The 15,125-nt window shown below is 47.1% G+C and overlaps 1 protein-coding gene and 1 pseudogene across 5 annotated transcripts in view; both read left to right on the top strand.

Annotated features, from left to right (window-relative positions):
• The window catches only part of OSBP2 (oxysterol binding protein 2), a 221,023-nt gene that overhangs the window by 203,416 nt on the left and 2,482 nt on the right, over nt 1-15,125 (top strand). For all 4 annotated transcript variants that reach the window (XM_017945258.2, XM_009217104.3, XM_017945257.2 and 1 more), the window contains 5 exons: nt 680-925; nt 3,069-3,189; nt 3,406-3,509; nt 3,581-3,676; nt 3,760-3,944. In XM_017945258.2, the coding sequence (XP_017800747.1) occupies nt 680-925; nt 3,069-3,189; nt 3,406-3,509; nt 3,581-3,676; nt 3,760-3,944 (752 nt within the window). The remainder of the gene's footprint in view (nt 1-679; nt 926-3,068; nt 3,190-3,405; nt 3,510-3,580; nt 3,677-3,759; nt 3,945-15,125) is intronic.
• Nucleotides 11,744-14,647, top strand: LOC103888306 (annotated as a pseudogene). The gene has a single exon (XR_004178914.1). The product of XR_004178914.1 is annotated as a eukaryotic translation initiation factor 4H pseudogene (transcript).

Below are 15,125 nucleotides of genomic sequence, written 5' to 3'. Positions count from 1 at the left end.
CTTCATGCCACCTGGCTACGGTGGCATCTCCACCAGGCCAGACGGTTCTACTGTGTGACCCAGAACGAGTTCCTTCACATCTCCAGCCTCTGTGTCCACATCTGTGGAGTGGGGAGAATCACAACACCCCCTTCACAGTGTCCGGGAGGATGGAGCAAGATAACACAAGGAAGCTGAGACTCGTACCCGATGGCATCATGGTGGGGAGAGTGACCCTGCCCTATGTGACACTGAGACAGGGGCCCTGGGCCTAACCCATCCTGTGCCAGGTCCCATCACAGCTCAGAACATGGGGAAGACCCACTTCCTCCACCCACAGACTCATGTGCTCATTCACTCATTCTCTCACTGCTTCCTAAGATTCGGCACTGAAGATACAGCAGTGGGCCAGGCAGAACCCCTGGCCTTGGCGGGTGTCCATCCGAGCAGAGGATAGCGACAGCAAACATGATAAAAGTGTGTAGGATGCAGCAGACCAGAAAGTGGGGAGGGCTGTGAAGAAAACAGGCAGGAGGGACCAGGGAGGTGATGGCTTGGGGGCCGCAGTGTTGGGACAGGGCCATCAGAGGAGCCTCACTGTGAAGGTGCCGTCTGAGCAGGGATGTCCCTGAACATTTGAGAAAAGCAAGGGCACCATGCCAAGCCGGGGCTGGTGCCCAACCTGACTGCCCACCCACAGGTGAACTTCAACGAGCCCCTGTCCATGCTCCAGCGGCTGACAGAGGACCTGGAGTACCACCACCTGCTGGACAAGGCGGTGCACTGCACCAGCTCAGTGGAGCAGATGTGCCTGGTGGCTGCCTTCTCTGTGTCCTCCTACTCCACCACGGTGCACCGCATCGCCAAGCCCTTCAACCCCATGCTGGGGGAGACCTTTGAGCTGGACCGCCTCGATGACATGGGCCTGCGCTCCCTCTGTGAGCAGGTGAGCGGGCTAGGCTGGCACTGGGTGGTGCCCGCCCACACTCTGGCCAAGCTGTTCCTGCCAGGCCCAAGGTGACAAATGGGATGCAGCCTCTGACCCCCACTGCCCATAGCCAAGGGGCCATCAAGCTGAGGTCCAGCCAGGAAGCACGGCCTCCCATGGCAGGGGCAGCACAGGGCCTCCTGGAGACGGTGAGAGGCATGAGAACACAGCATGGTGAGGACAGGGTCAGGCCTGGTTGCAGAGACGGGGAGGATAAGCTCCAGGCCAGGATGCTGTGGAGCAGAGGTGGAGGGGCATCTGTGGGCACTGCTGGGGAGGAGCATGGGGTCACCACCGAGCTGAAGGCAGCTGGCAGGAGGAGCCTGGGTGCAGTGGGATGGACTCTGCCCCAGCCAGTGACAGCAGCCTGTCCCCGCCATCCCTTCCCCAGGGAGACATGCCAAGACCCAGGCTCAGGAGCCTCAGTGGCAGCCCCATGCTGAACCTGGGTGTCCTGGTTGAGAACGAGGGGATTCCGTTGGTGCCAGCATTGCCCTGGCTCCTGGCATGAGCATGGGACTCTGGCCATTCAGATCCTGGTGCTAGTTGAAGAGGCTGCAGCTGCGGCAAGGCCCTGTTAGGAGGTGACTGCAGTGACCCACGCAGGGGTGCGGTGGCCAGACCTGGGTGAAGGGGGAGGCCAGAACACTGGCAGCTTTTGAAGGATGAGCCAGCTGGTTTGCCGACGCTTTGGATATGGGGGTGGGGGGCAGTCAGGGTGATCCCAGGTCCTTGGCCTGAACCCTGGAGTGAATGTATTTCTCCATTCAGCAGACATTAGATGCCCTCAACATGCCAGGTGCTGGTCAGGCATGGAGATTTCAGCTGGGAAGTGAACAGACACGGCTCCAGTTCTCATGGGGCTGGGAAAGCAGGGCGGATACTGTGGCTGCTTCCAGCTCTTTTGGGTGGTCAAGGAGCAGCTTTGCTGATGCAGAGAGAGTGAAGGGAGGAAACAAAAGGAGGGTGGAGAAGCAGCAGCTGGAGGGGTGGTACACCTGGGGTGGGGCCTGCCTCCTGACCTGCCAGAGGAGCCCTCTCCTGTAATGGAGGGAGTGGCCCACAGGGAGGCCCGGGGAGGTGGAGGTGGGAGTGGAGGGGGCAGATACTGGATGCATTTTGAAGGAAGGGCAGGCAGGCTTTGCTCAGGGTTAGAGGAGGAGCATTAGGAGAGCCATAGAGGCTGCCAAGCGTTTAGTGTGAGTGGTTGGAAGGGCAGGATGCTGAAGTGCAGGTGAGGAAGAGGAAGAGCTTCCCACGGGCTCTTGGGGAGGCATCAGCTGAGTTCAGGGCCAGCTCACCATCTCCCAGGGTGGTCTGCAGCTGGGCCTGCACTCCTGGGGCATAGGAAGCAAGTAGGCACCTTTTTCGGAGACAGGAAGTTAGGCAAGGCACGCTAGGGGCAGCGGGAGCCCGGCTCTGCCTGTCTGAGGGGAGGTGTTCAGGGGCAGCTGGAGGCGAGGGGCAGGGCTAGGCTAGGGCTGCTGTCCTGGGGAGTGAGTAGACTCAGGAGAGGGAAGCCTGGGTCCCACGGCCAGAGGAGCATGGAATAAGGAAGAACAGACAAGGGAGGTTTGGTGGCACTGCCAGTGAGGCAGGGGAGGGCTGGGCCGGGGGCAGTGCACTGATGTGGATGCCTGCTCTGGAGCCAAGCTGGCCAGGGGCAGGGCCCAACTGCCCCTTGGCTAAAATCACACTGCCAGTCTGGGCCCCCTTGGTATAACATGGCACAGCAGCCGCACCTGGCATGTGGGGAGGATTAGATGAGAAGTGGACATGGAACCCTCGGCACAGTGTGACACCCTTTGTTTTATCAGTCTTCAGTGCACCTGTCACAGGCACATCTTTGAGGCATGATTTCACAGCCCAGGAGCCAGACACTGAGAGGCTCAGGACAGCACCCGGATGCTTTTCTGCTCAAGGCAGTGCCTTCCTGGGGGCCTGCCTTGGGTCCATGGCCACCTGAGGAACAGCCAGGACTGCTCCTATGGCCACAGAGCTGTGCCTGCTGAGACAGCACAAGCTGTCCCTCCCTGGCTGGGGGAGGTGGAACCTGGGCTCATGTCTGGCAGATGCTCACGTCCTATGGGTCTGGTCTCAGGTGAGCCACCACCCCCCCTCAGCTGCGCACTACGTGTTCTCCAAGCATGGCTGGAGCCTCTGGCAGGAGATCACCATCTCCAGCAAGTTCCGGGGAAAATACATCTCCATCATGCCGCTAGGTGAGCTGGGGCCCGGTGCCTTCCTGGGACAGAGACATTCTGCCTAAGAGGGAGGATTCTGGTGATGCAAAAGCCAGCTGGGGGCTTCCAAGGGAGGCCTCCCTGTAGGCCTGCCTTTCCAACCCCCAGCCTGGTTCTCAAGACACCAGGCCTAAGGGCAGACTGGCCAGAGCCCTGCATGGGGGGCATGACCTCTGGCCTGTCCCCCTCCTCCAGGTGCCATCCACTTAGAATTCCAGGCCAGTGGGAACCACTACGTATGGAGGAAGAGCACCTCAACTGTGCACAACATCATCGTGGGCAAGCTCTGGATCGACCAGGTCAGGGGCGCCCTTGGGGAGGGGGTGCATGGCCCGGGGGCTGGCCGCTGACCACTGCCCTCCTTCGCCAGTCAGGGGACATCGAGATTGTGAACCATAAGACCAATGACCGGTGCCAGCTGAAGTTCCTGCCCTACAGCTACTTCTCCAAAGAGGCAGCCCGGAAGGTAAGCAGGACCAGCCATCTCTGAGCACCCCAGGGGGCCCAGGGCAGAGTGTGCACCTACGCTGGTCCTGCCAATGTCCACAGGTGACAGGAGTGGTGAGTGACAGCCAGGGCAAGGCCCACTATGTGCTGTCCGGCTCGTGGGATGAACAAATGGAGTGCTCCAAGGTTGTGCATAGCAGTCCCAGCAGCCCCAGCTCCGACGGGAAGCAGAAGACAGTGTACCAGACCCTATCAGCCAAGCTGCTGTGGAAGAAGTACCCGCTGCCGTGAGTAGGGCTGGCAGGGGCCCCGCCACAGGCATAGGACAGGGGTCAAAGGAGAGGGAAGGAGGACAGTGGACAGAAAGCAACTGACAGGCACAGGAAGTCGGGAGGGTTCAGTCCACACATGGGCAGAGAACAATATTATGCAGCCGACATCCCAGTGTGAAGGCAGATACCCAACAGTAAATAAATGTGAAACTATCAAACACTATGCACAGACTTTAAGTGAGGTGATAGGATAGAGCCCCTCCCTGTTACTCCCTACAAGAAATAAAACATACTTGAAAATAACCATAGGAAATAGAAAACTATAAAATGTGGCATAGGAAAGTCCAAATAAAACAAATAGAAATTTGACACAGAAAAAAAAAATAACTGAAATTGAGAACCCTATGGAATGGTTTAGTAGCTAGAATCTATCACCTGAACACAGGTCAGAAGATGTGATAGAACTGAATTTAAAGAGACAAAACCCAGAAAAGACAAGAAGCTACAGGGAGAAGACAGAGTGAGGTCCCTGGAGCAGGCTCCCTGGTCTCCACTGGGAGCTAGTTTGAGTGCAGAGTCTCCCGTCAGACCTCCTGCAATGGAATCTACATTTCTGTAAGCTTGCTCAGCAAGATTGAGAGCAGAGTCATACTTCTAGCAAGAGTCCCTAAAATAACAAAGAACTTCCTGCACCTAAATCTATGCAGTGAAACTAAATCAGAGGAAACTATTAAGCAGCCAGATTTTAAAAAGACATCACTTTCCAAGGAGCTGTTCCCTTATCAACAGAAATGGGAGCTTGAAGACAGTCAAGCGATATCTTCCATGAGCTGAAAGATGCACTGCCAGCCTAGAATTATACACCCAGGGGGACCATCTTTAAAGGATGAAGGTGAAATCAAGGCATTTTCAGGCAAACAAAAAGCTTAGTTTGGCACCAGCAGACCTGCATGAAAGGATATACCTCAGGCAGGAGGAAACTGACCCCAGAGGGAAGATCTGAGACATATTAATGAATAACAGATACTGTGCACCTACATAAATGCTGAACAAACAAGAATAATGTGGGGTATAACATTTTAGAATGCGGCTGCACAGTAAGAAGAGGAATGAAGGGAGGGAAACTGCTCAAAGGCCCCCATGCTGCCCTGGAAGAGAATCAAGATGCACATTCGCTTGACTGTATGAAGTATGTTTAATTGCTATTCCTAGGGTAACCGCTAAAATAATCCATTTAGCTGGAATCCCAGAAGAAGAAGAAAAAAACAACGAAGAGGGAGATATAATGAAGATAAATTTCCCAGAGTAAAAGCAAAGGGATGAAAGACCCTGTACTGAAGTGTGCTCAAGACAAGATATAAAGAAAAATGTTCATCTAGATCATGCGATAGTCAAAATGAAGACCGAAGAAAAATATTCCAATAGCTTCCAGAGAGGAGCAAAAGATTTTAGTCAAGGATAAAGAATCAGACTGACATCAGATTTTTCAGCAACCAACATTGGATTAGTATTTTCTAAGTTACAAAATTAGAAAGCAGAATTTTCTATTTAGTCAAAGTATCATTCACATATGGGGCCCTATCCTTTGGCATACAGCCTCAGAAGTTTTACCACACGAAAACCCACAATGAAAACAGTATTGGGCCGGGTGCGGTGGCTCATGCCTGTAATCCCAACACTTTGGGAGGCCGAGGCAAGCGGATCACTTGAGGTTAGGAGTTCAAGACTACCCTGGCCAACATGGTAAAACCCTATCTCTACTAAAAATACAAAAATTAGCCAGGCATGGTGGTGGGCACCTATAATCCCAGCTACTCAAGAGGCTGAGGCATGAGAATCACTTGAACCTGGGAGGCAGAAGTTGCAGTGAGATGAGATCGTGCCACTGCACTCTAGCCTGGGAGAAGAAAAAAAAAAAAAACACTGGACATAGTACTTAAAAGGGGGAATGGAGGGAGCAAGGATGTCACAATAGATGAATAAAGGGGTTTTGTTTGCTTTTTCATTGTTTTTTGTTTTGAGATAGAGTCTCATTCTGTCACCCAGGCTAGAGTGCAGTGGCATGATCTTGGCTCACTGCAACCTCTGTCTCCCAGGTTCAAGCAATTCTCCTGCCTCAGTCTCCCGAGTAGCTGAGAGTACAGGGGCATGCTGCTACGCCCGGCTAATTTTTGTATTTTTAGTAAAGACGGGGGTTTCACCATGTTGGCCAGGCTGGTCTTGAACTCTCGACCTCAAGTGATCGGCACACCTCAGCCTCCCAAAGTGCTAGGACTACAGGTGTGAGCCACCACACCCAGCCTAAAAGTTATTTTTAAAATAATTGTTACGATCAAAGAAAAAGAGAAAATATGTCCATAATAATGAAGATTTAAAAGTTTAGATAATGTTAGCATGATGGAATTTGAGGAGAAGGGGAAGAACCTCAGGGAAGAAATGCTAAGTTCTTATTGGAAGGAAGAAACATTTATAAGATTGTTAAAATAGTAAGAGAAAATTATAATGAAGCATTATTAAGGAAGGGAAAGTTGCTATAATAAAGGTTGAGTTCATCAAAAAGATATAATAGTTTTAAACATTATGCATATAATTAAATGCCTCAAAAATATACAAAGCACATATTGATACTTAAGGAAGAAATTGATAAATCCATCACCACAGTGGGAAACTGGGAGGTCAAATGGAAACAACTGAAAACAATCCAGCAAGTATATGGAGATTGAAACAATATAGGCCATACAGACTCATGGATGAAACTCTGAGAACGTATTTTTTTCTCAAGTATACATGGAATGTATGCAAAAATTGATTGTGTACTAAACCCTAATGGAAGCCTCACAGATTTATAGAGAGTAGCATACAGACCACAATCTATAAGACAATTAAGATAGAAGTTACAAACAAACTGATCAAAAAATCCCAAATATTTGGGAAAAAAAATTAAGTTGCTAAATAACAGGCAAAATAAATTAGAATGAAAAAATGCAAAATATGTAGAACTGAATGATATAAAAGATATTTGGCCGGGCGTGGTGACTCATGCCTATAATCCCTGTACTTTGGGAAGCCGAGGCGGTTGGGGGTGGGGATCACTTGAGGTCAGGAGTTCAAGACCAGCCTGGCAAACGTGGTGAAACCCTGTTTCTACTAAAAATACAAAAATTAGCCAGGCATGGTGGCATGTGCTTATAATCCCAGCTGCTTAGGAGGCTGAGGTGGGAGAATCGCTTGAACCTGGGAGGCAAAGGTAGCAGTGAGCTGAGATCATGCCACTGTACTCTAGGCTGGGCGACAGAGTGAGACTCCATCTCTGGGAAAAAAAAAAAAAGACAAAAGATATTTAAACTGGCTGGATGCAACAAAGGCAATGCTTCAAAGGAAATATATTGCCTTAAATCATTTAAATAATGTTGAGGCTTTCTCCTTTCTGAGTTTCAATTCTAATATTAGAGAAAGTTCAACATAGAAATCCAAAGAAAGAAGAAAAAATACTTTGAAAATAAGAGCAAGAGCAAAAGCCTGTGCAACATAGTAAGACCTCATCGCTACAAAAACAAAAAAAAAATGTTTTTTCTTAATTTGCCAGGCATGATGATACATGCCTGTAGTCCCAGATACTCAGGAGGACTGAGGTGGGAGGATCACTTGAGCCCATGAGGTCGAGGCTGCAGTGAGTTGTGAACACACCACTGCACTCCAGCCTGTGTGACAGAGCAAGACCCTGTCTCAAAAAATAATTTTTGGCCGGGTGCAGTGGCGCACGCCTGTAATCCCAGCACTTTAGGAGGCCGAGACGGGCGGATCACCTGAGGTCAGGAGTTTGAGACCAGCCTGACCAACATGGAGAAACCCCGTCTCTACTAAAAATACAAAATTAGCTGTGCATGGTGACGCATGCCTGTAATCCCAGCTACTCGGGAGGCTAAGGCAGGGGAATTACCTGAACCTGGGAGGCGGAGGTTGCAGTGAGCCGAGATCATGCCATTGCACTCCAGCCTGGGCAACAAGAGCAAAACTCTTGTCTCAAAAAAAAAAAATAATAATAATAATAATAATAATTTTGGCTAGACATGGTGATTCATGCCTATAATCTCCCGTATTATTCCATTTTCACACTGCTCTAAAGATACCACCAGAGATTGGGTAATTTATAAGGGAGAAAAGGTTTAATTAACTCACAGTTCTGCCTGACTGGCGAGGCCTCAGTAAACTCAATCATGGCGTAAGGCGAAGGAGAGGCAAGTACCTTCTTCACAAGGCAGCAAGAAAAGAGCAGAGTAGGGGAAATGGCCACTTACAAAACCATCAGCTCTAGTGAGAACTCATTATCAGAAGAATAGCATGAGGGAAACCACCCCCATGGTCCAATCACCTCCCACCAGGTCCCTCCCCTGACATGTGGGGATTACAATTTGAGATGAGATTTGGGTGGGAACACAGCCAAACCCTATCATCCCAGCACTTTGGAAGGCTGCGGTGGGAATATTGCTTGAGTTCAAGAATTTGAGACCAGCCTGGGCAATATGGCAAGATACCATCTTTATATTAATAATAATAAAAGCAGAAATCAATAAAGTCAAAAGTTGATTCTTTGAGGCACAAAAAAACTGTTAAAATAGAAAACTACTGACAAGACTGAGCAAGACAGAAATAAATATTAATGAAAAAGGTTTAATGTGACATATAAAGTATAAAGACATAATTAAAACTTAGATCGGAGGGACAAATCTTAGAAAAATACAACAAGAACTAACTCCAGCTGGGCACAGTGGCTCATGCCTATAATCCCAGCACTTTGGAAAGCAAAGGCAGTTGGATCGCTTAAGCCCATGAGTTCAAGACCAACCTGGGCAACAGCAAGACCCTGTCTCTACAAAAAAAAATTTTTTTTTAATTAGCCATGTGTGGTGGTACATATCTGTAGTCCCAGCTACTCAGGAGGCTGAGGCAGGAGAGTTACTTGAGCCCAGGAGGTCAAGGCTGCAGTGAGCTGTGACTGCTACTCCATACCAGCCTGGGTGACAAAGCAGACTCTGTCTCAAAAAAAAAAAAAAAAAAAAGAAAAAGAACTGACTCTAGAAGAAATTAAAAACACAAATAGTCCTATAATAAAGTAACTGAAGCAATAGTTTAAAAATTACCATAGAGAAAACACAAGGCCCAGATAATTTTACAGATTAATTCTCCCAATTTTTTCAGAAACATATTATTCCAATTTTATATAAAGTGTTCCAGATCATAGAAAAAGGAAATATTCACCTCTCCTATACTGTGAGGTCAGGATAACCCTCATACCAAATTAGACTAGACTAGCAGTAGGAAAATAAAAGTTCTACCCGATTTCACTTATATTAATAAATACATAAGCAAAACTCCAAAACAAGATATCAGAAAATCCAATCCAACAGTGTATAAAAAAGATAGCATTCTATAATCAGATCGAATCCATCCTGGGTATACAGAATGATTTTATATTAGAAAATTCATAGAGTAATCTTATTAACAGATTTCAATAGATTCAGAAAAAGCATTTTCAGTGCCTAGATACAAGATTAATATACAAAAGCCAGTTGCACTTCAGCAAACAACTAGAAAAATGCAATTTAAGATAAGACACCAAGGCCGGGCGCAGTGGCTCATGCCTATAATCCCAGGATTTTGGGAAGCCAAGGCAGGCAGATCACCTGAGGTCGGGAGTTTGAGACCAGCCTGACCAACATGGAGAAACCCCATCTCTACTAAAAATACAAAATTAGCCACGCGTGGTGGCACATGCCTGTAATCCCAGCTACTCCGGAGGCTGAGGCAGGAGAATCACTCGAACCCAGGAGGCGAAGGTTGTGGTAAGCCAAGATCACACCATTGCATTCCAGCCTGGGCAACAAGAGCAAAACTCCATCTCAAAACAAAAAAGAAAAAAATACCAATTAACAGCATATAACATCAAGAACCTTGCAATAAATCTTATAATATATTCAAGACCTCTATAGAAAACATTATAAAGCTTTAATAAGAGATACCAAACAAGAGATAAATAAATGGAGAAAGATATAATGTTCATGGATAGGAAGTATTGTAAAGATGTCATGATCTAAAAAATCAGTAAATCAAACAAAACCCCAATAGGGACTTTCATGGAACTTGATATTAGAATTTTTAAACTTATATTGAGGAATAAAGGGCCAAGACATTTCTGAAGACCAAAGAGGACTTACCTACTAGATACCAGGATTTTTATTTTGAAACTCCAGTGGAACAGAATAGTAAGCCCAGAAACAGACCCATGGATATATGTACCTCTGATATATGACAAAGGTGGCATATCAGATCTTGTGGGAACATGGAATGGCTCACCAAATGGATATAGGTAAAAATGATTATCCCTATGGAAAAAGATGCACTTAATCCCTCCCTCACATTATAAAGAAAATCAACTCCAAATAATGGCCTAACAATAATATTAAGTTTGACTTATTGTAAACAATGACTTAATAAGTTTAAAAGGATAACTATCTTTTAGACCCTAAAGAAATATTAAGACACAAGCATTCATATATTTGACCATATTAAAGTACTTTTGTTCATTGAGAACTTTACTCACTAAAAGGCAATTTAAAGAAAGTGAAAAGACGATGCATAAACAAACTTGGAGAAGGTAATCATAATACCTACCTACACTTGACAGAGGATTATTATCAAGAATACAGAGTATTTTATCACAGTTAAAAATAATAATTTTTAAAAGATCACATAAAAAACATTTTTTTGAGATGGAGTCTCACTCTGTCACCCAGCCTGGAGTGCAGTGGTGTGATCTCAACTCACTGCAACCTCTGCCTCCCGGGTTCAAGCGATTCTCCTGCCTCAGCCTCCTGAGGAGCTGGGATTACAGGTGTGCACCACCATGCCTGACTAATTTTTGTATTTTTAGTAGAGACGGGGTTTTGCCATATTGGCCAGGCTGGTCTCAAATTCCTGACCTCAGGTGATCTGCCCACCTCTGCCTCCCAAAGTGCTGGGATTACAGGCAAGAGCCACCATGCCCAGCCCACATATAGAACTTCTAATCAACAAATAATGTAAAAGTAATGGGAAAATGCACAAGAGTCATGAACAAGAATTTTGCAGAAAAAACATATATAGACAGTCACCATATAAAAACCATATATGTTGAAGAAGCCATAGATCTACAATATCTCTGATATATTGCTGCTGGCAACGTAAATTGGCACAACACTCGGGAAAACAGTTTGGCTTTACCTCCTAAAGATGAAAAATCCACCAGGCGTGATGGCTCACGCCTGTAATCCCAGCACTTTGGGAGGCCAAGGCAGGTGGAACACCTGAGGTCAGGAGTTCGAGACCAGCCTGGCCAACTTGGTGAAACCCTGTCTCTACTAAAAATATAAAAATTAGCCAGGCATAGTGGCACACGCCTGTAATCCACATGCTACTCCAAAGGCTGAGGCAGGAAAATTGCTTGAACCTGGGAGGTGGAGGTTGCAGTGATCTGAGATGGCGCCACTGCACTGCACTCCAGCCTGGATGACAACAGTGAAACTCCACCCCCCGCAAATAAAAGATGTACAATCACACAGTCATAACACAGTAATTCTACTTCTAAAAATATACTCAAGAGAAATTCTTGCAAATGTACAACAGGACTTATGCATAAGACTATGCATGAGACTATTCTAATAAAAACTTGGAAACAACACAAATTTATTGAATGAATAACTGTGGTACGTTCATATGAAGGAATATGTACACTAGCTAAAACTAAACCCTAGTAACATGAAGCAATATAGGTAAATCTTAGCAATATAATAAGAAAAAAAAAAAGCAGAAGGTGCTGCAGCAGTACTGGTGGCCATGGTTCCCGTAGCCAGAAGGAGTTGCCCACAGAGCCCCCCATACAATATACATAGGAAATCTACCTTTTAATATAGTTCAGGGTGATATAGATGCTATCTTTAAGGATCTAAGCATAAGGAGTATACGGGTAGTCAGAGACAAAGACACAGATAAATTTAAAGGATTCTGCTATATAGAATTCAATGAAGTGGATTCCCTTAAGGAAGCTTTGACATACGATGGTGCACTGTTGGGTAATCGGTCACTTCATGTGGACACTGCAGAAGGCAGAAAACAAGATAAAGGTGGCTCTGGATTCAGAAAAGGTGGCCCAGATGACGAGGATTCAGGGATGACTTCTTAGGAGGCAGGGGAGGTAGTCACCCAGATGACTGGCCAACAGGCCCCGCAATGGGCACCCACATCAGAGATGGTCCTCCCCTCCACGGGTCCAACATGGATTTCAAAGAACCAACAGAGGAGGGAAGAGCACAAAGACCATGACTCCAGCTTAAACCTTGAACGGTTGTGATGCCCCTCAATGAAGTAGCCAATCCCAACTCTGCTATCTTCGGGGGTGCCAAACCCAGAGCGGAATTCGTCCACAAGGAGCAAGAATGAGCCTGCGGTTGGGAGGGAATGGGACTTGGGGGGTTGGAGCAGGACCATAGCCTGGTGAGTCCCTGGGCCGTGTTCCTGCTGCTTCCACTTCCGCGCCTGCCACTGGCCTCCCCACAGTGAAAACACAGCTTGTTGAGTGCATGCCAGCTGTTAACAAGTGGTTTTTAGTACATGGTGGGCTTTGCTGTATCTATGTAGTGCCTGTTTGTGTGTTTTTTTCTTTCTACCACTGCTTCCCCATTTTCCTTCTGTCCTTTTCCTCCCAGCTCCTTGTTTTCCTAGCAGCACATGGGGTTCCCCGGAGGATCGGAGGTGGCTGTGTGGGGGAGTCATTTGGGCTGCGGTGCTGCATCATTTTTCTCCTTGGCTTTCTCTTTTTACCTTAGACACTGGCCCGACTCCAGGCGTTTCCTTTCATTTCTTCAGTGTTTCTCTTCTGACCTGCATGTTGAGTTCTGTATTGCGTTGGCTTCCAACAAAAACCAGAAGTCACTGACAGACTGAACTGCAGTATAGTATTCAGCTGTGATGGACATAGAGAATTGGAGGCACCTTGTTTTCACAACTAGGATAAAAATAGCTGTTAATCCTTGCAGGTCCCTTCCATTTCTATTGAGAGGGAGCCCTGGCTCCATGACCCCTTCCCAAAGTGGACTGTCCAAAGGGATAGGCTCACATGAGAAACAGTGAGACCTGAAAGTGGAGACTGTGGAATAGTGGTAGGGAGTCCATGGAGAAGATACAGTGAGTGTTCGTATGCGTTCACGTGTTTTTGTTCCTGCTCTTTCGAGGTTGTGTCCCAGCTAGTTCACTCTTTTCACCAGACATGGTCGAGGTTCCCCTCTCTGGCCAGCTGCAGCGAATGGCCAGATGGTTTCTTTTCTGCTGGGCCGAGGCACTTTGGGGGTTGGGGGTAGTGCTGGCACTGCACTTGGTTGACTGCAGTGCTGACACAGCGTTTCCCCAAATCCCTGTTGCCTGTGTGTTTGTGTTTATCTGTTCCTAATACAGACAACATAACGAGATACTGTGCTTCCCACCTCCCCTTCAATTCATAGCCAAAATGGTTCTAGAATCTGGTACTTTACTCATTTCCTTTGATAAATGAAATTGTACTATGCAGAGCTGTCAGGAAACTTCAGATAACCGTATAGGACTTTAGCTGTCTAGGTCTGTGGCTGCATCTTGGGGACACACTTGATTGTTCCCACGTGCAGGGTTCAGCACTTACCTGGGAGTGGTAGGGGTTAGGCTTTTGAGCTTGAATGCCTATGTGTGAACAGATTAAAAATGCTTCAGTACCCAAATCCCAGTCTTCCCTTTGAGGAGCAGTTGGGGGGTGGCTGGCAGCAAGGTCCTAGGAAAGAGACCCTTGCCGGGTGATGGCAGGGTGGGGCGCCCAGCGGATTGTGCTTAGTAATTGGTCACCGGCTGTCATCCTTGGCTTCTCCTACTGTGTCTGTGTTACAAGTCCTCAGCAATCCACAGAACTGACTCTCTCCTTCCTTCCACCTGTCAGCTTCTCTGCTTCTGAGATAAGAACCATTTCTGTAACACCAGTACTTAAGAAAGACATGCATTATGTGGTGTAATCAAGCCTGATGCTTTCAGATCATCTACTTACATCTTCAATGTGGATAAGATAAAGAAACAAAACAAATGCATCTAAACTTCTGGGCAATCCAGTTGATTTTTAAATGTAAGAATGGAATTCCAAACACAACACATTCAGCTATATGACAGAAAGTAAATCTATGGATATGGTATTTTGTGAAGGATCTTTTCAACAAAAGAAACCCTTACGTAATTTACACACACACACACACACACACACACACACACACACAAGGAAAGATGGACTAACTACAACCCAAGTAGAGAAAATATGAACAAGGCCTGCTGGACAGTTACACAACCTTGCACCCAACAACTGTGGCAAATGCGTTCTCTTCAATCACATGGAACGTGTGCAAAAACTGCCCATATACTGGGCCATAAAGCAAATTTCAAAGGACTGAAATTATGCCAAGTATATTGTCTGACTCCAAGGCAATTATGCTAGAAAAAAATGACTAGAAAAATCCCCATATAGGCTGGGCGTGGTCGCTCATGCCTGCAATCCCAACACTTTAGGAGGCCAAGATGGGCAGACCAATTGAGGTCAGGGGTTCAAGACCAGCCTGGCCAACATGACAAACCCCATCTCTACTAAAAATACAATAAAATTAGCTGGATGTGGTGGTATGCCCTGAAATCCCAGCTATTCAGGAGGCTAAGGCCAGAGAGTTGATTGAACCCAGGAGGCGGAGGTGGAGGTTGCGGTGAGCGGAGATAAGGCCACTTCACTCCAGCCTTGGCCACAAAGTGAGACCCGTCTTTTTTTTTTTTTTTTTTTTTTTTTTTTTGAGATGGAGTCTCCAACTGTCGCCCAGGCTGGAGTGCAATGGTGTGATCTCGGCTCACCACAACCTCTGCCTCCCAGGGTTCAAGCAATTCTCCCGCCTCAGCCTCCTGAGTAGATTACCTGGGATTACAGGTGCCTGCCACCATGCCCGGCTAATTTTTAGTAGAAACGGGGTTTCACTCTGTTGACCAGGCTGGTCTCACCGCAACCTCTGCCTCCCAGGGTTCAAGCAATTCTCCCGCCTCAGCCTCCTGAGTAGATTACCTGGGATTACAGGTGCCTGCCACCATGCCCGGCTAATTTTTAGTAGAAATGGG

Source organism: Papio anubis, chromosome 16 (genome assembly GCF_008728515.1).
Source record: "Papio anubis isolate 15944 chromosome 16, Panubis1.0, whole genome shotgun sequence".
NCBI classification, from domain to species: domain Eukaryota; kingdom Metazoa; phylum Chordata; class Mammalia; order Primates; family Cercopithecidae; genus Papio; species Papio anubis.
Note: the sequence above shows the minus strand (reverse complement) of the source record. Positions and strands in the feature narration are given on the sequence as shown.